Source organism: Contarinia nasturtii, unplaced genomic scaffold (genome assembly GCF_009176525.2).
Source record: "Contarinia nasturtii isolate CC-2019 unplaced genomic scaffold, AAFC_CNas_1.1 Cnas_scaffold_1101, whole genome shotgun sequence".
NCBI lineage: Eukaryota > Metazoa > Arthropoda > Insecta > Diptera > Cecidomyiidae > Contarinia > Contarinia nasturtii.
In genome coordinates this window covers 802,312-826,067 of record NW_022198445.1, presented here as the reverse complement: position 1 = coordinate 826,067, position 23,756 = coordinate 802,312, and the positions used below count along the sequence as shown (strand labels likewise).

Genomic DNA, 23,756 nt, shown 5'->3' with positions numbered 1-23,756 from the left:
AAGTATTTAGTGTCGTACACAAAAACATATATTCGAGTACGGTTACTCGCTTGCACATATGACTCGTGAGATGGCGTATAAACGACGCAAGTTTTTGTGGATTGTGTTACTGTTAGCAGAGAGTTACGCACTCTATTTTACTCTATTTTTGGTGTTAATTTCATTAACGTGAACACATCATAGTGAAAGAAGAAATACATGTGTACTGTGAAGACATAGTCATATGTACGTTGAACGCATGCGGCTATGATTACACAGTACACATGTATTTCTTCTTTCACTATGATGTGTTCACGTTAATGAAATTAACACCAAAAATAGAGTAAAATAGAGTGCACAACTCATTTTGAGGGGTAGACTCTCTGCTAACACCGCAGGTGCGAGTAAGCGTACCCGAATATTTGTTTCTGTGTACTAGTAATAGAGGAGTTTTTGAATATGAAGCTCAAGCGTTTAAGGTTTTGGTTGGTCAAAATCATTTTGTAAATGACCTTTATTGGCAGCACTTGTTGCCCTAGTTACGATTTCATTCACTAATAAAACGGCATCGGTTTTTGGTAAACAATTTTTGTCATGTTGATCTTTTTCATTAGCTTCCACACCGTTAAAGTCTTTGAGCGGCTGTTCACTAACCATTGTAACAATCGGTCCAATTTTTGAGATTTGTGGACTTCTTGTAAACAACGCATCCTTTTCTAGAACATTAATATCGGTATATCGAGTCAGTAAGAATATAGTTGTACAGCCAATGGTTGCCAATAGCCAATATGTCATAGTTATCCATTGCAGCGCACAATGTGCTGTTAAACCGCTGAAACAATCAAAGTTAAGTTTATTAAAATTCTCTCTAATAATTCTAATAATAGTACATTTTATGTATTTAACTTACAATGTCAACGTGTATTTTAGCAAATTTACCAAATAATCTGGTAAATCAGCTGACTCTTCAAACCAAACACATGGGAATATCATTTTTGGTAAATTTGCCATGATTTCGATTTCTTTGACTGGTTCAACTTCAAAGTTCACTTGCACTCGTCCAGCTCCTCGTAACGGTACACCTGAATACTAAATGGAACCAATTTCAATTTATTTCATTCAAAAAATAAATCGTATATTCGTGAGAAACCTTACCATTTCCAAGCTGAGGTAAAATTCATGTTTTTCTCTAACCGGTTTCAGGCCAGATGCGATATTTGCTAGTAGTGATGGATCCGCGTTGTAAAAATGTGGTTGCGATATGGTAACTGGCGCTTTAACGCACGGCATCAAATCCATTGTACCTTTTTTTTGAAAATGAATTTCATTAAGAATTTATATAAAATGATTAACTTGAATAGCTTGTTACCGCGAGCCGGACAGCGATCTGGTTTTCGACAGAAGCAACTTAAACTATTTGTTGAATTTATTTCGAAATTATTGACGAATGTTCCAAGATCAACACCACGAAAGCTTGCTCTGCGTGCATAGCGTAGATGTAACGATGCACATATTTGACTTGCAAAAATGGATACCGGCTCCTTTTTACTTTGAAGCGGAGTAAAGAGCAATCCATCAGTTCCATTCAACTTATTACATTCATCTCCATTCCAAACATCCATCTCAGTTATTCCATCAACTTCAAGTACATGTCCAACGAATCGCACGTCTCTTACACCTCGATTTACTTTCCACACCCCGTGCGATGTATTATTATACTAGAAATGTCATTCGAAAAATATTTAAAAAAAAAACAATCATTGAATCCCAATTTAAAACTTCTACTTACTCCTCCCATGAATGAGAATTTCAATCGTTCCTTCGTAATTTTTTGAATCGATGGATGTGCACTTCTTCTCATTTCCCCGCATGCAAGTTTTGACAGCGGATTTGTTACCCCACAATCAATTTCAATGCCATCGAATAATAAATTCATTGCGCGCCCTGTCCAAAAAACATCTGTTGGTTCATGGAATATTTCGTGAATCGCCTGAACGGCCACGTGTAAAAACTGACGATATTCAAAATGGACGGTCAATCCAATGGAGGCAATTACTTTGAAGAATCAAATATGATTACATTTTAAAAAAAAGAAAAATAAATACACGATTGTTTGACCTTTTAATCCACACGTTAAATCGGCCAATGCCAATTCTAGCAGTAATTGTTGTGCAATAGACGTGTAAATAGTTAAATGCAATTGATTTTTACCTGGATGAATAATGGTTACAATCTCTTCACCAGTAAGACCGTTACTTAAATCGGGACGAAATACATATTTCTTCATTGTTGTAAAGGTCATGGTATCTTCTTCAACGTTGTCACTGATATTTTGTTTCCACACATATTCGCTTGAAAATGCACATAAAACATGAAAAAAAGACACATCATTCCCATGAGATAAAAATTTGTGACGACCTATCGTATAAAAACGAAGTAAATTTGATATTGTAATGTAATTTACTCGAATATATATGGACCAATTTCCTTGAAATGCGGTTTTGCTCCATTGTGCACTTCATCTTTATTAAGCACATGAAATATGTATACTTTGAAGCTTAATGAAAATGGGATATTTTCATAGATTCGTCTTTCAATACAATTTTCACGTAAATTTAAATTCTGAAAGAAAATAGTTTACGGACTTGCATATATTATAACAACATCACCACTTTGGATTTCTTTTAATATGACAATGATTTCAAGTCACTCAATTCAACACAGACACACATTTATCACACACTTACCAATTTGATGATTTTCACAAGTATTCTATCAAATAAGAAATAGCATAAAAAGCAACCAAGCAAAAATTTCCCACCATAAGAAACAGAAAGTCTCCCATAGTTTCGATTTTTAAATAGAAATGATTGAAACATAATAAAAAAAATTAAAAAGACAACAAGGATATATTTTGAAGTGATATGTCTTTACGTGTGCACTTTGTTCGGCACACAGGTAAGCACTGAATACACGATTATGTACTTTATTTCAGCGTTGTTAAGTGAATCGGTTATTTTGCATTTGTAACAGCTGTTATCATGCGCTAATAATATCGCCATAAAAAGTGGATAAAATCGTAAACAAATCGTTTGGTTTATCGGCCCAAACGATTTCAGTTCAATTATTCATACCTACCGTAAACCCTTTATCAAATCCATTTCAAGCATTGTTTATTGTCTGTTTCAAACAAGTTTTTTTTTGCCTTTAATAGTACAAAATTAAAAACACCCAGTTAATTTATTATTAAAGTGATAAATGATATTTTTATTTATTCCATTGAAACTTGTATCGATTTCGGAAAGGAAAAAAAGAGATTAAATGACGAAAAAAGACACTCTTATTTTCTAATGAAAAAAATTGAAAAAAAAGTAAGAATACACCGAATTATTGTTAGTTGAATAGGTGTTTTTATAGCATCATCTAGTCATTTAGATTATTCAAATTTCCAACGAAAAAAAAAATGTGAAAAATGAATCTTCAATAACTAAAATCTATATTTAAAAAAAGACACAAAAAACCCTACTCTGATGTTCGGTTTCAATGAATTTTTTGTTGATGTAACTGTTTTTGTCCTTATTTTTCAAAGCAATTTCGAAATGTATCGAATCAAATTGTTCATAATTGCATTTTGTGAAAATAAAATTGATTAACTCTATATGATGCTAACGTGTGTTAATTATTTTTCTGATTGTGTATTTCGCTACATAATTTCTTTTCTTTTCATTTTATTTAATTCTTGTCATGTTGTTCCATTAAATAGCACAAATCAAAATGATTTTATATTATTGTTGTTGTTGTTTTACACGTCACGAAGTTGTTGTTGTTGTTTTTGCTACATATTCAAGAATATAATTTCAAATCGATGAATCGATTTACTAATACTATATTACGAAAAGAATATATTGTGATAGCGACAAAGATTATAGTGGAAATTAAAAAAAAAATTGTATTATTATATGTATTGAAAATGGAAAACGGCATATTTCAAAAAAAATTGATGCACGCTCGCTCGGTAGACAAATTCTCAATTGATGTAAATATATATGTGTTTATATATATATTTATTCGCTGGCCTCTTGCATGGATAACGGCTTAATGGCGAATTACATTTCGGTTTTGAATGCTTGGACAATAGGCCCCATTGATGTTTGTATGTGTTGTTTTTTATTGTGTGTATTTGTGTGTGTGGATGTCGGTGTATTAGTGAGTGTTTACCACAAACCGGATGAGAAACCACCTATATAAAATATAAAAATTTATATTATAAGCAATTACACGTAAATTTTTTTCTGTATTTCATCTCTTACCTGGCGGTATGCGATTTTTGTAAATCTCTTGTTTGGCACCGTTTAGAGCTGGTACAGTTGTATTAATTTCGGCTGCAACGCGCTTGTATCCTTCGCCAGTTATCGGATTTCCATCTAAATGAAACGGAGAATTCATTATATTTATATATCAAACAAATTGAATCAACAAAATAAAAATGCAATCTGAAAATTAAGTTCCAAAAATTATAAAAAAAAACAATAAATTAATCAAGCTATAAATAAACCATGATAACCAATAATAAAAATGGGTTCTACGATAAATGCAACGGGTAAAGATAACAAAACTCAATCAGAAACGAGGTGGGCATAAACTAAACAAACAGAAAAATGTATTCCCCGGGAGTAAAAAAAATAATGAAAATAGAAAGAAATAAAAGCCAAAATTCCATGTGAAATTCGGGTTGAAAAATCGGGCGTCGAATTTGGCAGATGTGGGGAAGTTTTTTTGGTTGTTTGTGATAAGAGTACCTCGTTCAATTCGTCTGCGTCCACGATATAAATCAGCGGCTTGGCAATTTATTCCTAAAACGGGATTGCGTGGTGACGATGGCTGAAATCGTGGCGATCGTGTTAGAGCGGCCGTTGCCGACGAATCGGTTTTTCCCGATGAAATCGAAACGGATGAATTATTCGTGAACATCGACGATGTTGATGACGCCGATAAATTTGTTAATGGTGCATCAGCATATCCATTACCAATTAAACGATTGTGTTTAGTTGGGGTTGCTAAATGGAAACCATTCTGCTGCAATTCACGTGACTGTGGAATTTTTCGGGGTTTTGGCGAATCCAACGATAAAAGTGAGCCTGTGAGTTTTGTTTTTTGTGTTTTCGTTAAAACATTTATCGTTTTATGCGAAAAAAAAAAAGAATTGTTTCGCGCGTATCAAAGATATTATCATCATGATAATGTTGTCCAGATTTACATAATGATGGGGAAATTAGTAAAAGCAAATAGAGAAAGACGAATAGTATACTTAGAATTTGTAATTACTCTTTTGCGAAAAAAAAAACGATGGAAATTTAGGTCAAAATTAACTTAAACACAAATACTCTCAAGTGCTATTAACCTTGATCGAATTGCGTTTTACCACATTTGAATTTTATTCAATACACATAGGCCATTTACGTCATACTACGCAATTCATTACACAAAATCCATCGGCCCAATTACTGGCCGTGTAGATTGTTTAAAATACAACGAACGAAATATGTAGAAAGGAATTAAATATTTACCACGAGATCCATTGATATGGCCATTGGTGCCGTTAACCTTAGCATGTCCATTTTCATGAGCCACACCATTTCCGTTAGTAGCAGCGGTGGTTGCAACAGCTGCAATACCGTTTCCGTTCATAGTTCCGTTGCCATTGGTTACTTTCGGTGCATCGGTGTCATCCTTACCAATTGGGATACTGCTTTTCTGGTAGCTCTTCGGGGTTGGAGGAACTCGTTCAACGTCGCCAAACAAGCGATTATGTGAGCTAACGCCCGTACGCTTTACTGCTGAATCTTATTTTTTTGATGAAAATAAACAAAATAAAAAATAAATAAATACCAATTTTTCATAATTGAAATGAGATTGTGTTATGTTTAGTTTCTCGATCATTCTACAACTGATTAATGCATTAAATTTGAATTGAGTAAATAAAATGTGTGGTGCACATTGTTTGCATATGTTCTATGGGCATGCAAATCTTGGTTGCATGAAAGTCGTGATTTAGCTGTCTAGTTTAGAATCAAAATTGTGAAATTGAAATGCTTAACATTCGAATGCGTGGAGAATGAGATGAATTGAGTAGTAACTGGTGAATTAGACATTTATCGGATTATGCGATTAGTTAACGGTATTCTTGGAAAATTCGAATTAAACAACATCAAAACACCAATTCAAATCTACTTATGAGTAAAAGCGGCAGACCAAAGAAATCAGTCCTAATTGAATAATCGTCATTATATACGCTCGCCTTTTTCTACTTGATTCACTCGATCGATTACAATTGGTTCATTGGTTGAGCCGAATCAAATACGAAAATTTCCTCATTTCGGTTTAATTTGGTTTGAATTTTTCCCTCACAACATATTACCATGCATTCACGTATCGACGCATGAAATGTGAAGAACCGGAAGAATTGCTCGCTTTTCAACACTAATCACGCATCCAATGGCTGCAACTAAGTAATCAAGAAGAAAAAGAACGCCGAACAATACTGCGGCAAGAGTTCCGTGCACGTTGAATATACCGCGGTAATTTTGTTCGGAAATTATTGAATTTGTAACGTATTAGTACATTTATTAATCGCATTATTTCATGATATTTTCTTTTATTCATTTCGGACTTTGGCGTTTCTCTTAACTTTACTGCTCATCTCCAGTTCATGAATGCTTTATGGTTTTATGGCAATTTCATTTACATAACATTAGAATTTACTCCAGCAATGGCATTACGATGTGATGATGGGTGTTATGTTATGTGTTAGCACAAAATCGATAGGTCAATGTACACAAAGACACATTGTGCACTGCACATACTGTGTTGTATGCTCATTTTTTTTTTTGTTACTGTATAAATTCACTGACCCCCCGAATCACTCTACACCTAAGCGTACATAAAATTTTCATGCAGCTATAAACGGCTGGCAATTGTGAACGTTTTTCGTTTGTAACTATCTTGACATAATTTACAAATGGACATTAAAAAAAATACGAGCCAAGACACGAAAATCGCCTTTCGCGGCTTTCTTTTCACTCGTGCACACATACACTGGTTTTTTGAAAACCGCGGAATCGAACAGGCACCCGACGCATATGAGCGACGGTAAAAAGCGCAAAGCCTTGATAAAGCACATTGAAAGCGGTTAAAATACATAAAATAATCAACACGCTGGCTGGATGGAACTACGAAAGTAAATGGAAAAACTTCAGTTTGCTAAAACAAAGGAAAGCACGTCGAAATCGATATGAAAACGAAAAATATGGAAAATAAAAATAATATGAACCCCCTAGGGTGTAATAGATATTTTGAAATTGCGCGGACGACATTTAAAGAGACGGGCTAATAAGTTGAGTTGAATGCAAACATAATACCAGCAACGTTCGTAATTAATTTCAATATGAAATTCAAATATTTACTCTTAATTGCATACATTCACGGTCAACACACGTGCAAAAATGCATCGTACAACGAATAAACTTGCAAAAATATATACAAAAATGAAACAACAACATCAATAAGAGAACAATAAAATCTACAGTCAAAAGTTGACGATTACTCGAACGATAGTTGAACAACATCGTAAAAATGTAATTTTTAATTCGATCTATAAAATGTAATACCGTCGAAACGAAAGAAAAACAAACGGAAACCACGAAGAAAATTGTTAGAGAAAAAACAAAGAATTATATTGCTACAATTTGATTGTGTACGAAAATGCTCGTGTTCTTTGGTTTTTTTTTTTTGGTGTAACTGAAGAGTTTGTGTGACATTAAAATTTTAATTTGTTTTTGCATTTTATTATATACCAATGAAAAAGTATCGATAAGATCCTTGACGATCAGCTGATGTTGCCAGAATATATTTTCCGGATTTGTTGGAGCAAAAGGAACAAAAATATAAAAAAAATATAGAGAATTAGAAAACTAAGTAAAATCGCTTTGGATCGAGGAAAAAAAACGCTGTTAATTACAAACGTAAAATCAACAATCAAATATCATTCTAATCAATGCAATGGACATTTTTTTGCAATGGGCTGGTACCACTAGTGAAAAAAATTGATTAATTTACCGTTTCCATTTTTAGCGTCGTTGGTTGGTCCGAAAATGTTCGATACCATGTTGTTGCGCACAGTGCGTGGTGTCGATGGGAGGCTTCCGCCAAAAATGTCACTGCTACCACCACCCGGTGGTTTGAGAACTCTGTAAATAAACATGAAAAAAATCAATTTAACATTCAGTGCATTATAAATTAATACTAAGAACTAAAAATAAATTAATGGCAAAACACTTGAGGTAGACTCTAATTTACTGAACCATTTGCAGCTATTGACACAATACAAAAAATGGTGTTAATTGACGTAAAATTAACGTACCCAAAGGCAGTTACTTAATAACAGTCATCAGTAGGTTAATTAATACGTTTTAAAGTGTTCGTTATTTTATCTTCATATTTGTCTCGTCAATCTCTGTCTATATTATCACAGTTGGCTAAATCTAAATAGTTCAATCAATAAAAGTGGTTTTATTGCCATTTTTCTTAGCTCATCGTTCTACATTTATCATTGTAATTGCTAATTTCTTGTAGGTTTGATGAAATACAGCAGTAAAAAAATGCTATTATAACCGAGCACAACAAGAAAATGTAATTGCTACAAATTTCATATAAATTTCATTGAGAATCGAATAACAGTAGCTCATGGATTGTCAACGATTTCGAGGGAAAAATCGCGACACAACATGAAATTGCGCTTTATTTGCGATTATTTCAATACCAAAATATATAATAAAATAAATACTGCATTTTTTCCGTGCTCTGATTTACAATAATATCCGACGAGTTGTTTTTTTCTCTTTCGGTTCATTTTTTTTTTTTCGTCGGTTAGTCGATTGATGATACGAAAAATGCTTGCACCGACCGGTACTCAATGACTTTGCGTGTTGTTATGCCAATATACACGAGAAAGAGACACAAATAAAACAAAACACGAAATTATACCAGCAAAATGAGAACAAATGAATGTATATATTTAACATTTATTTGCCGAAAAACATGGGCTCATCACACCGCCAAAAGTGTACTAAACGCTATGCGGTGGGAAAATACGATTTTGCTTAGAACCCGAAAACAAAAATGGATGGAAACAACATATTGACTTTTCAAAAGCTGGTATTGTTGAGCAATACTTCGGTCAATTATTCTTTTTCGATGAATACACCAACCAAAATAAATGAAAATATTTTTCCATTTCCCAATGTATTTGGAATAACCTTGTCATCGAATTGTTTTTGTTTATATTTTTGTAAAATGACAGAGAGCAAATGAAGCAGAAAGTGCTGGCTGATTTGTTGTCTTCCATTTGATTTCCATATGGTGTAGTTTATTTGGAAAAAGAGACAAACATTATAAAAGTTTTCATTAACTTTCCATATGATGGCGAAATTACACTGCTTTCGGTGTGCACTTTTCTACATATTCCACTTCAATTTGTTTTGTGTTTTTTTTCCGTTGAAAAAACGGAACGGTACTTTCTTGTCGACGGAGCATTGTCATCGTAACTTGTGCATTTTTATTGGAATTTCTAATTTTCGCGTAAGTGATCAAAAACATGCGTCCAAAATCAGCATGCAATAAACAGTAAACGTTCAAATTCCATTCTTGTTTGTATCTCACCTTGAGAGAGTGCACGAAACAAAATACACTGATTCGGTGTAGACATGAATATGCGGGTATAGCATTAAAAGATTTCTCTGCATACAGAAACCAATTAACCATAAAAAAACAAAACATACAAATTTATTAAGACCAGTTAGGTAGCTACTAACTGATTTTCCTGTCTGTTACTTTTCGATTTGACGATTAGTAAATAGATATAAAAAAATCTACGCTACAACTCAATAAAACTATCGCTATTTTATTTTCTATCTCTCTCTCAAATAAACGATCATTTTTTTAATGACTGATATAAGCGGCCCCTTTTTTCTTCGCTAAAAACAATTAATTGAATAAAAATTGCAATGCCAACCAAATGCAACCAACAAAAATGCCAAAGAAACATACAAGCCTCATTGATTGGATGGCAGAAAGAAAAAAAAGAAATCGATGCAAGTTTTTCTGTTTCTTCATTCAAAATCAATAAAACCAATTACATATGAAATTAATGCAAACGATGTGTGGAATGTATTTTGTGTCAGTGATCCGTCCGTGTTTCAGTATATGTAGGGAGAAAAGTCGGAAATGATTGTATCACTCTTTCCGGCATACCAATATAAAATTGACAAGATAATTATTGTTGGACGTTCTTAGGCATCAATTACCAATTGCCATTTAGATTCAAACGTGCGAGGAATGTTTTTTGTATGTTCTTATTTTATATGTGCGGTGCGGTGCGTTCGATAGATGGCCACGATAATTGCGACAGTAGCAGAGAAAGATAACGGTTGCTTTATGCAAATACATCGTTAAAAAGGCAAACAAATCACAAACAAGCTTCATTGCAGCAATGACATTCATATATCTTACAAATTGATAAGCAACACCGAGCGCTTGCTATCGATTCACAAAATCGCTTCGCATTGGAATCTTTGATGTTTCAATTGCATTATTATTTACACTTGTTGAATGTGACACATGCAGACTGGGCAGAGCGATGCGAAGAGAGAAAGGGAGATAAAGAGACAGAAATTGCGACAAACAAATGACACAAGAAATATGTTACAAATGACCAATTGACAAGATAAAGCCGCACAAGTCGAACTTCAATCAACCAGTGCAGGTTTTAACATCGATATTGGACTCATTCAATATAAAATTACTTCGTTGAAATGATTATGTTTGTTTTCTCATCTTTAATTTAATGACAATTCAATGTACAGAGCAGATATGACTTTTTCTTGCATTGAACTTGTTTTACATATCACCCTTTTTATTGCGCACAACAGTCACCACGGTGCAAACGAGATTTGTAATGCCATAACAACCATCGTGTGCCTACATAAATTGAACATAATTTCTTTTTTATTTAATAAACAAAGGCATTTAGTTTATTTTCCAATCATTTAAACGGATTTAAATAGCAAACAGATAATGTCAAATAATTTTTTGCATTTGAAAGATAACAGTATTTTAATTAATATATGCACGATTAATTAATGGAGAATGATTTATCTGTGATTTTTATTGATACGATAAATAACTGTTTAGTATCAGCGATATCATATAACTAATATGAACCATTTAGTGAATGGCAAACTTGATTTGAAGATGAAATTTTATGACTTGATTTGATTTTTTCACGGCACCAGCAATCAAATTCAAAGGAATCACTTGAAATCAGTTTAATAATGTATATCAAGGCTTGAAATCAGCCGAAACTTATCTAGGTTTCCTTCGTTTTAAATTTTATGTTTATTAGAACTCTGATGGAATGGTATCAATATCGAAAGGTTTAAAATATGTTTTACTGAACGTAACGAAATCACAATTCTGTTGAAGCTTCGCATAATCTCATATAAAATATCGATCAAATGTTTGAGTCATTCGAAAAACTTATACTATCAATGCAAAAGGTTTTTTCTTCGTTGAAAGTCAAAAGTGTCATAAAACCGTGATATATATGGAACTTGAGTAATAATCTTGTATATTTGATGTAAATCAGTGAAATTCGACGAATTGCGAAAAAAAAATTGGGTCGACTATGAAGAATACTGTCAAAATTTATTAATATTGAGCACGTAACAACTTAATTTTTCTTTATTTTATTCTCGCAATTTTTGTTATTTCGTGCCGTCGCTCATTTGAACGCTAAACGATTTCGCGAAATGAAATCCGAAACGATTGTAACGCATGTGAAATGAAAAGTCATGGTATGCGAAATAAAAAAAAAATCAAACGAACGTATCTGTGAGAAATGCCGACAAAATTCAATTTCGAATACAAAGAAATGCTCTTCTCTTTCCTATTTAATTAAGCCATTGATGGTGCATTTAAAAATGATCCAAGCCGAATGTCTTGTTTCATTTCAATGGAATATCCAATTAAATTGAATGCAATTTTACATCAAATGTACAAACCGTTACGAATTTCACTGTTTACAATAGCAATAGATACGCAACGAATTAATCTGGAATACCTAATTAATTTTAAAAAACAAAAGTGGAGTACGCGCCTCGTTTTCACAATTAAGGCGAATCAATTTCCGGACTCTTTTCATTTCAATTGCATTCGTCTGGCTACGTTTCTATTCTATTTCTCTACATCGTTGAGTGACATTTGATATAAACAGCGGCCATTGATAGGCCATCCATCCATGTTCGATTTATATGTATCGCATAATGGCGAAAATCAGTGAGTTCTACATTTTTAATATGGTTGGCAAGCAACATACAATTCTTCGTGTTGAAAATAATTTCACGTAATAAAATTGGACAGTTAGACCCAAATAAAAAATGAACCGGTATAAATACAAACATCATCCATCATTTATAGCTTAAATTTTAGTTGGCAGACAATGTGTAACTGAATTATTACATATCATCATCACAATTTATTCAACATAAACATTATGCACACATTTGGTTTCATTGGCACGTGCTATCCAGCAACAAAATATGGACGGTACCACTGTAAATACAATGATAGAACAGGCATAACCGCAATAACGAGCAGCATACAAATCATAAAAAGCAAAATGCGATAACCGTCCAGTTCTCTGTTTCGTGGGTATACGAACCGCGTCGCAGTTGTGTCGAAATACACCATGAACTTTATGGTTGCTTGTTTGCCGGTGGTGCATTCGATAAATGTTTATTTTCATAGTGTATATACACATTTATTCTTGGCTGTATTTACTTGACGCCGTAATATGATATATAATTTTTTTTACACCGACTCAAACAGACACATAAATTCGATGTTTATGCGGCTCTTATGACGGTGTGTGTGTGTGTATGTGTCTATTCAAATGAACTTCCTTATTAAATTGGTACGACAACAATTGTTTAGAGAAATATGTGCCATGCCCATATTTTTACATTGTATGGGGATTCAAGAGTTTGACATCCTATGCGTAAATAATGCGTGAGGTATCACATTGAAAATAACAACTGTGTGTGTTTAATTCTCAAATCGACAGTCGTTACATGGGATTAATATCCATAGAATGGAAAACAAACAAAACCTACCGAATTGGCTACAATTTCATTGTTCGTCAACATTTTTGTTCAACTAGAAACATGGTCAAATTTCCAATTTCCTGCCAACGTTTTTGTAGTGCTTTGTTAAACTACTTTTATGTCCACATTTACAATGTAAATCTACGAAAAGAACACAAATCGAATTGATGTTTATAACCAAAAATAGCGATAATACTATCATTAGAATGTTTTCAACGAAACCAACTTTCAGTTTTTCTTTTTACTTGCTCATTACGATGCGCAACACCAATAAGGTCAAGAGTTCAAGCAATCATCCGGAATGGTTGCATTTTGTTGAAAAGCAACAAAAAAATATATTAATAATGTGGCGAAAGAGCAAAGTGTGGCGAGCGATAAAAGTGAGAGCGTTAATTGATTTGCGACAGTGACTGGCGATGTGTATTCATATAATATGTTTTTTTATGTTCGACGGTTAAAAGATGAAAATAGAAATCTTTGTGTGGTGCCGATTCAAGCATTGCTTCATTTGTTTCAAAACTGCTTTTTCCAGGTATATACATGTAGTTTTATGTATATAGGCAGTTCTTTGCTATACAACGGTCTGATTAAATCCAGCTTTCAATTAATTTCGAGCATATATGAATTGTGGTGGATTCGATGTAGAATTGTTCAAGAAATTAATTTTCATGTTAAAAGAAATTAATTGTCCGCTGGGTCAATGAAAGTTTGTTTTTTTTTTGTGTGTTAAAAAGTGATCAAATTCAATGGGTTCTTTTCACTTAAGTATACGATTCTGTTAAATGCTCCAGTAATTTTTAATGGATGTTTTTTTCTTTCAAAAAAAGGTAATAGAAGTGCAGACTGGAAAAAGATTTTTTATTTTTCATTTTCTATATCCATTGCTGATAGAATGAAATTACAATCAACGAACGTGTTGAGGCTGGGCACGTGTGGTTTTATAGCGTTAAAGCTGAGAAATTTACATAATTCACCGATGGGCACCTTTCGAGTCGATTGAAATGTTTAATTGTAAGATCGTTTAAGAATAGGTCGAAAAACACAACATAATTGCTTTACGGTACGGTGTTTATCTTATGCACAATTTTTGTGCACCGCTGGCAATACACGATCCTCAACTGGCAGCAATTCCTGTAACGATAAACTGCATTCACTTATAGATAAGAAGAAAAAACAATGTTTATGCAGCGCAAATATGATTCGATTTCGGCATTTATCCGCGAGATAGAAACGAAGGAGAGACAGATTATGGGCACCAAATGCTAGAAAAGAAGGCGTACTATCACCTGAATGAAATGAAATTGTTCTATTTAATTGGAACTATTCAGCTTGTTCGCTTGTTGATTTTTTATTTATTGTATATTCGTGGCAAACAGCGTATTTTCGAGAACATAAAACAGAAGCAAGTCTTTATTTCAGCCGCTGGTATTTAATATTTGCTATTAAGAAATATGAAAAATAAAAAAATGTTCAATGGAAAATTGAGTTTAAAGAACAACCGCCTTTAAATAACAAGCCACAGTGAAAGGTGTATACCACCGAAAACAATAACAACCGAGTGCTTGCCACGAAGCGAAACGAGCTAAACACAAGAATCTAATCAATTCAACTTGCTCATGAAAAACATGCAGTCAAGATCACTTTAAATTTAAAATTAAGTTTCTAATTTTAGCGGATCTAAATGCCACTGAACAAAGAATTTATCGATGAAAAAAATAACAACAATACCGGCCTCACAACTGATGACATTCATTCAATAAAGAAACATTTTCGTCGAAACTGTAGACAAGACTTGAATGAAAATCGCCAGTGAAGCGTACTCGGAATTAAAGTCACCAAGTGTATTTATCCAAAGATAAAATTTTCATAAAAAAAATATGGTCATGATTGAAGCATGCACGTTTGTATCGACAGTGAAACATGCACAGATCGAAAACAAAGAGTTTATAAATGGGGAACAGAAGAGAGAAAGAGAAAAAGGAACACGACAAAAAAGAATGATATTTTATGAAACTAAATCACGTTACTGATGAGAATCACAAATATAGTAATTTAGCATTTGTTTAATGCATTCTATGCCATTTATTAACACTTGATAATTACCGTAATGTCTTTTGGCGTGCAACTGAAAAAAATAATAACATCATGCAGCACCATTGAATTTCAGTGTATAAAAAACGCGTTGGAATTTATTGCGATAAAACAAAAACATTTAAATTATAAATACAAATGAAGATGCAATTTGCAGTAAAACGTGGCAAAGGAAATTGAGAGAGAATTATAAAGAAGAATGGTTTATGCCCAGAAAGAAGAACTAGTCGAAATGAAAGAGTTGATTAAAATGTAGAAGAAAATGGCATGAAAATAAAAAATGCGCAAAAAAAAATAAGAAGTGTGTGTGGAAGACTGGAACTGATGATCAGTTGCGCTGTTGTATGGCGCATTTTTCATTTTCATATTGTTCATTTCAGTTGATAGTGCGCGTGAGGCGATTTTGGGTCGCTTTGTGTAGCTCATCGCTACAGTTCTCCATTGAACACATTTCCACACGTTCTCATCGAGTGAATGAAAAGCAATAATTATAGTTTTCCGCTGTTCGGCTACCCGTCACACGCAAACACGCAAAAAAAATGAACGAGCAAATTCGAATGCCGAGTCCGACGGCGAATTTCTTCTTTTAGTCTTTTAATCGCCGCTGAATGGAACAGAAGATGAACTTATGCAATGCCGCGTAAGCGACAGCACCATTCTTTCTGCGAAAAAGGCAATGAGAAACAATCAAATTAGACTCGTCATTCGAACAAAACAATTTAATCACCTAAAAAGAGACTCATCCATAGACCAGCAATTCTATATTATGGCATATTTTTTCGCTTTTATTCCGCTCGATGATTTATTATATCATCGATTTTTTCGTTCGCGATACGATTTTTATTCATCAATATTGACATTCAATTTGAAAACGAAGAATTAAATTCAGAAGCTGTATTTATTGTGTACATTCGTTTTTGTAATGGAATAAAGATGCGCATTATGGTTTTATTATTGTTTTGATGGTCAATAGTGCGTGAAATTACGTTTTAAGTTTAACCATTCCACGGAAATAACTGATTTTTTTGAATTGTTTCTCGGCCTTTTCGTCTCTATTTTCAATAAATCCATTTTTTAACTGTATAACCGGGCTCTATGCCGGGATTATGACAAAATCACAATGTGATCTATCTTTTCGCTTGCGAGATAGATCTTGGGTAAGAATGAAGTGGTAATAAATTTTGAATCACATAAACGACACAAGTCATCAATTTCATCATGATGTCATGATTTATCGGCGACAAAGATTAAATTGTAGTTTAGTTTGCCGGCAACTGATTTTATCCTACGCATCAGAATGCAGTTTCCACAGAAACGCACAGTCAAATTCCGGCAAATTTTGTTGCCCATATGAATGGGCAGCATTCGAAGTATCATGTTTATGGATAAATTTAAAGTTGTTCGCACCGCCGTAGTCATCTGTAACAAATTGAAATTTATTTGCTTCGACAAACGCATGCGTTCTAAAAATGCCATACACTCAAAAGACACTTTTCTCTACATTTTACTTGAGTTTTTCGCTTAAAATAGAAATGATTTCGTTAGTTTCGATCTAGTGAGATACAACATTGCATCGAACTGGATGGTGATATACACAAAAAATGGTCACCGAACACATTAAGTGTTTTGTTAGAAGAATACGCTGCTCCCAAAATAGATTTTAACTCGATAAAAAACAAAGACACAATAAAACCTGTCTCAGAATTGACGCAGACCATTGCACTGTGCTATTTGCTTTTATATGGAATGCTATCGAAACATGCAACATGCGCCGCACACCAAATTACATTGTTCGTATTCATTTCGAGTTTTGTAAACGTTTTCTTCGAAACCGTCGTTCCCGTTAGTAATAAAGTCAATTTTGGACAATCTCATTTGAAGACCATCAAATCGAAATGAGAAGTTACAATCACTCAAGATCTGTACACTTGTACTGCAATTATTTTTGCTTTGAAAGAAAGACGAATGAAAAAAACATAACAGCCCGTGAACATTGCGGTTGATCGCGATAAATGTGATGAGCTGAAAACATTTGCAGTTAAATAAATCGTTGAGTTAATAAACTGATCTATTTTCGATGATGACTTTTTGTAATTGCAAACGCTCAAGAATAATGGTTTCGATTGTGTATTGAAACGAATGAGAAATGCATGGAAAATATATATAGTTTTTTTTTCGATCTCTCCTTCGTTTGAATGTAGCAACATAAATGCTACGTCATTTTCATCATAACTTGGAAATTAAGAATCGTGTAGTGCAGTACAAGAGTTCATTTAATCAGTGAAAGAGCATCGAATCTAACGGCTGCAGACGCGATTTTTCCACATGAAAATGTCGAATTCGAGAAGAGAGTGAGAAATGGGAAAAAAGCGAGAAAGCACACAGTACAAAAGAAATAGAACGCGAGTGCATGTTGGAATGTGTTTTTCGCTGCGATTTTTCTTCAACGTGTCAGTTGGTTTGAGCGGTTTTCTTCACATTGGTCATTGGAAAAAAGATGAACTAAAGACTATAGTCGAGAAGAAAGAGGATCGCGCTCGCGCTGGATCGGTTAAAGATAAAACCGTTAGTGCTGTTATTTGCACGCTGCTCGAATTTTTCGTTTTAGCGCACATAACGCTACTTTTTTTTTCCGAAACACAATTTGTGTGAGTGATAGAGAGAGAGCAAAGAATTTCGATCAACCAAATGAAATTAAAGCGCGCACACGAGGAAGTTGTGTGATTCGGATTTTGCTTGTTTTTTTTTTTACTTTTGCTTCAACTGGCTCTGAAGTCGATGTTTTTTTTCTGTCTTGTTTTATTAGTGCATGTGAAATAAATATCAGTAGCTGTCATCTAAACTGCGTGCTGCTATGCTTTTCAACAATTTTATTTCTTAATAAAACATTAAGCACATTTTCGAATTTATCTCTCTTTTTGGTGAAAAGCAAGAAAAAAATTAAATTTTTCTTTTTGGTCGAACCTGAATAGATCGAAATCTATGAGGGCTCAATAGATAATAATCCCGTTCAGTGTGTGTAAAAAAAATAAGAAGAAATCGTCGACCATCTAAAATCGAACCGAAATCTATGGAATGCGATCAGTGAATGCACTTTGCTTCTTCTACTGTGGTAACGGTCAATCAATAGACTTGTGCTCTCATTTACTGTGCATCGCGCATTGCAATGATACCGCGAATCGTCTTGCATCAAGCAATTACACTCTCTTCTATTGGCCCAGCATTTCATTCAATTGAATCGTATCCATAGACAAATCTCATTTTTCTTTCTTTCTAAAAATGCATTCGGTTGCTGTGTGTGTGTGTGTGTTTTTGTTCATGTTTCACATACCATCCGCACTACCTGTGAATATCTACTGTATATCTTATGCGCCGACGCGACGTGCCATAAAAAAAGTCTGTTTGTGTTTTCGGTGTTTCGATTTGAAATTAAACTTCTCGAAACATAAATGTTTCACTGTGAGTATTTCAGTTAAATAAAAGTAATAAAGGTTTTGTTTTTTTTTCCTCTCTCGCTTTCAAATGTTGTTATTCTGTTTTAGATTGGATATCGTGTTCTTTGAACTTGCACGAAAAACCATAATTTAGACGAACTTTCATCTGTTAAGAGAAGAAGCCGAGAAAATCTACAAATTCGTTTACAACCTTCTTCATTTCTATTCGTTTGTTTGAATATGCTCTGTATCTGTTCTATTCTCTGTTGTTTTCATCAGTTGATTGTTGATTTTTTTTTCTCTCTCACAGTACAAGAATGCATCTCGTCGCTACGTCTGAAGTTGCAGTGAACGCGAGTGTGCGCGATTTATTCACGATAAATATTTATTCAACGAATTATCACTGGCTTCGTTCCTCATCATTTATATTGAAAATAATTTGTGTTTAAAAAAAAAAAACATTTTTATCCGTGTTTGAATTAAATTTACGGCTGAATCGTGCTTCGTGAAAGACCAGTCAAGAGAATGAAGATGAAGAAAAAAAAAATGGAAAAATCTAGTCTAAAATCGATTGTATCTTGAAAATTGATCGATGTAGCGAAAAGAATATAATTAACCAAGCATATTTAAAAAAAAATGAATGCGATGCATTTCATGAACCACGACGCACATGTGCATGCAATCTTCAATTTAAGAAGAAACAAAAATTGAAGTTTAATCATTAAACTTGTAGAAGTGTTAATTAGTCCGTTCTGCCACCAACATCGACAGAGTTTATTCTTTATCCAGTTCGCGCTTCAATCATTCTCAATTTTTATATAAAATGTTTAATTTAGAAATACACACGCACCAAAAAAAAAACACAAAAACAAACGGTGAATGAATGTTGAACACAATGAGCGGTCAATTTATAACGATCAATTGATTGGCGTTATGAGCAGAATGTGTGGAAAGTGTGAAAAATGCATTCTGATGCACGATTTTTTTTTTTGTGTTGCGTTTCATTTTTATGCTTCTTCTATGTTCTGGAAAGCTTCACTTCCTCATCTCATTGAGTCACGCAAAATAAAAAAAAACCGAATGAAGACAGTGATCGAAAGGCAAAGCGTGTGCACAAAAAAACGGTTGTTTCGAGAAAAGAAAAAAGAGTTCAGAGGCTTTTACTCATTTAATTGGTTTTGTGTCGATTTTTCGTTTTGCATAGAGCTCAACGATTCGTTTTATGAATGAAATGGCCAAATGCATTTATAGGTCATCTGCACACATGCCACTTCATGCATGTAACTTAGCGTAGACATTAAAAAGAAAATAGTCAATATAGTTGGATTTTTTTTCTTATTGTGCGCATTGCTCCGTTCGCCAGAATTTCACGTTTCGTTCAATATAAATCATACAAATGGCACTTTGCACGAACAACAGTTCCATTCATAATATAATGGGAATGTGCCACACAACGATCAACCGGCTGCAAATGGATGAGTTCAGTAGCCGAGCGCACACGCGCATCAAGCATATTTCAGTTTCGTTGCATTTGTGACTGATTTATTCGGTCGATAAAGCACAAGACGCTCGTCAATTTTTCGCTTTTTCTTTACCACACACACACATGCGCGCAACATTTTTCAAACTGTACAATCTATACCATGAATTTATATATCGGTTAAATAGACTGGAGTGAAGAGAATGTGAAAGAAAGGTGATGAACGAATTGTCGATCGTTTTGAACCGTTTTAATTCATTTATGCGTTCTTTTTTTTATTTTGATGAAATGGCTGGAACCAAGACACGCACACATACAAAGAAACAACAGCAATATTCATAATTAATATTCTTTCGTTCTTGTGACTTGGCCCAAAGAAATATGAACGCATACTTAAAATTCTTGTTGTGCAATTCGATTGCAATGCGAACAATACAGTTGTTTGGATTTCGCCTTTGCTATGTATCAGCGGAACACACTATGCCATTGTTTGACTTAACTTAACACGTACAATGCACTTGAGCATCGTCTTTTTTTCTTCTTCTATAAACTACGTGCATTTTGTAGTACTTGTTCTACTGCTACTGCTGCAGTTCACACACGAAAGAGGAAAATAGGGAAAAATTGGTTTCCATATTAAGCGCACATACGTAATCATTATGGAATAGCATTAACATCATCATCATCATCACCATCATTGCCAATATTTTGCTATAAATTTTGCAGTGTTTGCATTGCTCATCATCAATTGACGTTCCATATATTCTATACGTACAAATAAAACTATAAACACATACACCATCGATATAAAATGCAATTCTCGTACAGCGGAATTTCTTCCATATTTCTCTCTCAATCATTTTTAATTTCATGTTCGATTCCCTCTTGCAATAACGAACCGCATCGTTTATTTGGTGCTGTTTTTTTTCTACAACATCTTCGACTTTTACTGTTGATTTTTACAGAAAAAGAGCCGCATTTATGGAATTTTATTTTCTTGTATTTTTTTCTCTCTTTCTTCTCACTCTTAGCGAACGATCAATAAAAAAACGAACTGCACGTTAATAAAATTGTTATGATTCACAAATATCTTTATATAAAGGAAGTGATACTCATTTGCTGAGAGTAGCAATGAGTGATGGTAGCAACAGAGAGGAAAGCCCATTGCAAACAGTGGAATATAGGTGAGAAATGCACTTAATTAGATGGGAACCAGACCGGCTCCAAAATGCCTTAATATAGTTAAATGGATCATGCACGTACTCTATTTTACGCGAATGAATCAGCAATGTAATTGTTTTAATCGAATTGAACGACGACCATGTCCAATTCAAGCGAAATTGTCATTAATGCCCCTTTTTTCCTATTTCTATTTTTTCTGTATGAGCGCTCAACTTCCACACAAATGACTGCTTTCTTGGTAAACGCATTATCATCATCAATTGTTACTTCGTATTTTTTTTACATTCTTCTTAGTTGACCAAAGCCCCTAATCGCTGTATCGGAATAAAGTAATTCTGTTTTTTATGTCTTTTTCTTACCTTTTCTTGGCTTTGCCAACGTTATATAATTCAACATGTTTGAAAGCCGCGTATGTAGCCATTTTTTTTATTTTCAATCTGTTTGTGTGTGTTTTTAGTTTATGTGTCACTGAATTTTTTGTAACTTTTTTTTTCTAGTTCTTCTTTGCCTGAATAACTCAAGAATAAATTCGATTACTTCCTTTTAAACGCACTCGCATACATTCATTCTTCTTCTTTTTTTCTGTTGCTGGCTTCATTTACATTTTCATTGCACGATAACGACCAAAAAATTGCGTATTATTCGCAGTTGACGTCACGTGAAAAATCAATCATAATGACAGACAAATTTCGGTAATGAAACGAGAAACCGGTTGAGTATACAATATCGATTTTTATTTGATTCGGAAAATTGCGATGCTAAACGACGCATTCATTTTGAGGTAAAAAATCATATTTGCAATCATAACGTTGACACCGAAAATCGGATGGAGGCCGTATACAATGAGCAATTGCATACATGTGCACAACATATTCAATTTAAGGTGAAGGATAATGCAGTTGGAAAATTGTCATTGAATATGATGTCTGACGCGAATGTGTTTTGTGGTCTATGTCATGACAATCTAAATGAATGGATGTTAATAATAAGCAATTGTTCTTTTGATTTTTTCAATTGTTTTCGAAATTTTCCGATGCTGGGGTACAAATCAATATTTATCACATATTTTACGCTAACACACCAAAGAAAAAGAATGAGGGAGCAAAATATGTGACGTACAATTCACTTGCGAACACAATTTTCACATTTCGGTCGATTCGTAATGAAAATGTACATTCACACAAAGCCAAGCGCACACGAAAAAAAAGAACACTTAATCTTCTCGAATGAACAGAAAGTCTTACAATTTCACACCCGTTCTATTCTTTTCTGTTGAAAATTTTAATAAAAAACACGAAACGATTTTTTCTTAAGCGTAAAAAAATGAAACTGTTTGAAATTAATTTGAATGAATTATAAAAAATAATTTCAATAACATCTACTGTTATTTGTTTTTTTTTCTGTATTTGAATGAGTGAAATGAAATTACGCGTATGAACCGCACTGAATAATGACAAACTGAAGACTGACTATGGCATTTGAAGAATGGTACTTATTTATATGTGGTCGCTGTGTGAGTCGATAATTTTACGCTCTCAAAAATGAAGCTTTTTCCAACATTACGCGTGGAGAGCAATACATACCGCATACGGTAATGTAGAAGCTCGCTCACAAACATCGACAGTCATATGGTTCGACCAACAACAACAAAAATTAAGGGGAAATGGCAACGAGAGAAAGAACGCAACATTAAACAAAATAACAACAACATCACCAGCACCATTTCACACGCGATTGTTTTCACCAAAGCACAAGCAACCGGAGACAGTGCGGTGCACTGACGTATTTCATTCAAACAGCTGATTCGTAAACCAATTGATGCGTAGTGGGGAGCCCGCATCACATCGGTTCTCTCACCAAAGCTTAGTAAAATTATTCTCTCTTGTCCGCGCACTCTTTCTCTCCCATTCTGTCGTCGACACAAGTGTATCGCTCATTTGATCGTGGCTTGTGATGATGAACAGAAAAAAAAACATTCGCGCGAGTTCAATGAATTCGTAAGCGTCTCTACACTCGGAAACCGTCGAAAAATGCTACAATTTTTGATTCCGTCGAGCGATTCGCGGATCTCTCTCGAGAATCTGACTGTGTATCTCGATTTGAACAGACGCAGGTTCTGTATCTATCTACAAGAATTTTGAATTAAATGATTATCCGGCATGTGGCATTCGAAATAAAATTAAAACATTTTCTGCACACGCGTTAATTGACGTCGTGTGAGTGTGTGTGCAAAATTGTATAACGATTGAATGTGTCTAATAGTTTCAGTTGTTGTTTGATCTTTGACATTAAATGATGGTAATTGAATGCGTGTGAATATGAGCATGATATGAAAAGTAATCGCATCATTACAAAACAATGAGTTATTTGTGT

The 23,756-nt window shown here is 33.9% G+C and overlaps 2 protein-coding genes across 4 annotated transcripts in view; both read right to left on the bottom strand.

Moving 5' to 3' along the window:
• Positions 1-358: 358 nt before the first annotated feature.
• On the bottom strand, positions 359-2,828 carry LOC116344615 (sensory neuron membrane protein 1-like; the record flags this gene model as incomplete). Its single annotated transcript, XM_031773228.1, has 8 exons — positions 359-811; positions 890-1,068; positions 1,135-1,283; positions 1,349-1,697; positions 1,769-2,034; positions 2,191-2,330; positions 2,444-2,601; positions 2,727-2,828. Coding segments are annotated over 8 exons (1,701 nt in total), but the record flags the coding sequence as incomplete, so codon positions are not given.
• Positions 2,829-4,149: 1,321 nt separating this feature from the next.
• LOC116344604 (microtubule-associated protein Jupiter) overlaps positions 4,150-23,756 on the bottom strand; it is a 67,773-nt gene continuing 48,166 nt past the window's right edge. Inside the window, exons 1-8 of one of the 3 annotated variants that reach the window (XM_031773215.1) lie at positions 22,628-22,824; positions 21,743-21,891; positions 8,095-8,225; positions 7,833-7,868; positions 5,547-5,822; positions 4,779-5,117; positions 4,290-4,403; positions 4,150-4,219 (exon numbers count right to left, since the gene is read on the bottom strand). In XM_031773215.1, coding sequence (XP_031629075.1) covers positions 4,194-4,219; positions 4,290-4,403; positions 4,779-5,117; positions 5,547-5,822; positions 7,833-7,868; positions 8,095-8,225; positions 21,743-21,804 — 984 coding nt within the window. In that variant the 5' untranslated portion in view covers positions 21,805-21,891; positions 22,628-22,824 and the 3' untranslated portion in view covers positions 4,150-4,193. Of the gene's footprint in view, positions 4,220-4,289; positions 4,404-4,778; positions 5,118-5,546; positions 5,823-7,832; positions 7,869-8,094; positions 8,226-21,742; positions 21,892-22,627; positions 22,825-23,756 lie in introns of those variants that run through there. The other 2 variants (XM_031773217.1, XM_031773216.1) reach the window with 2 other exon arrangements.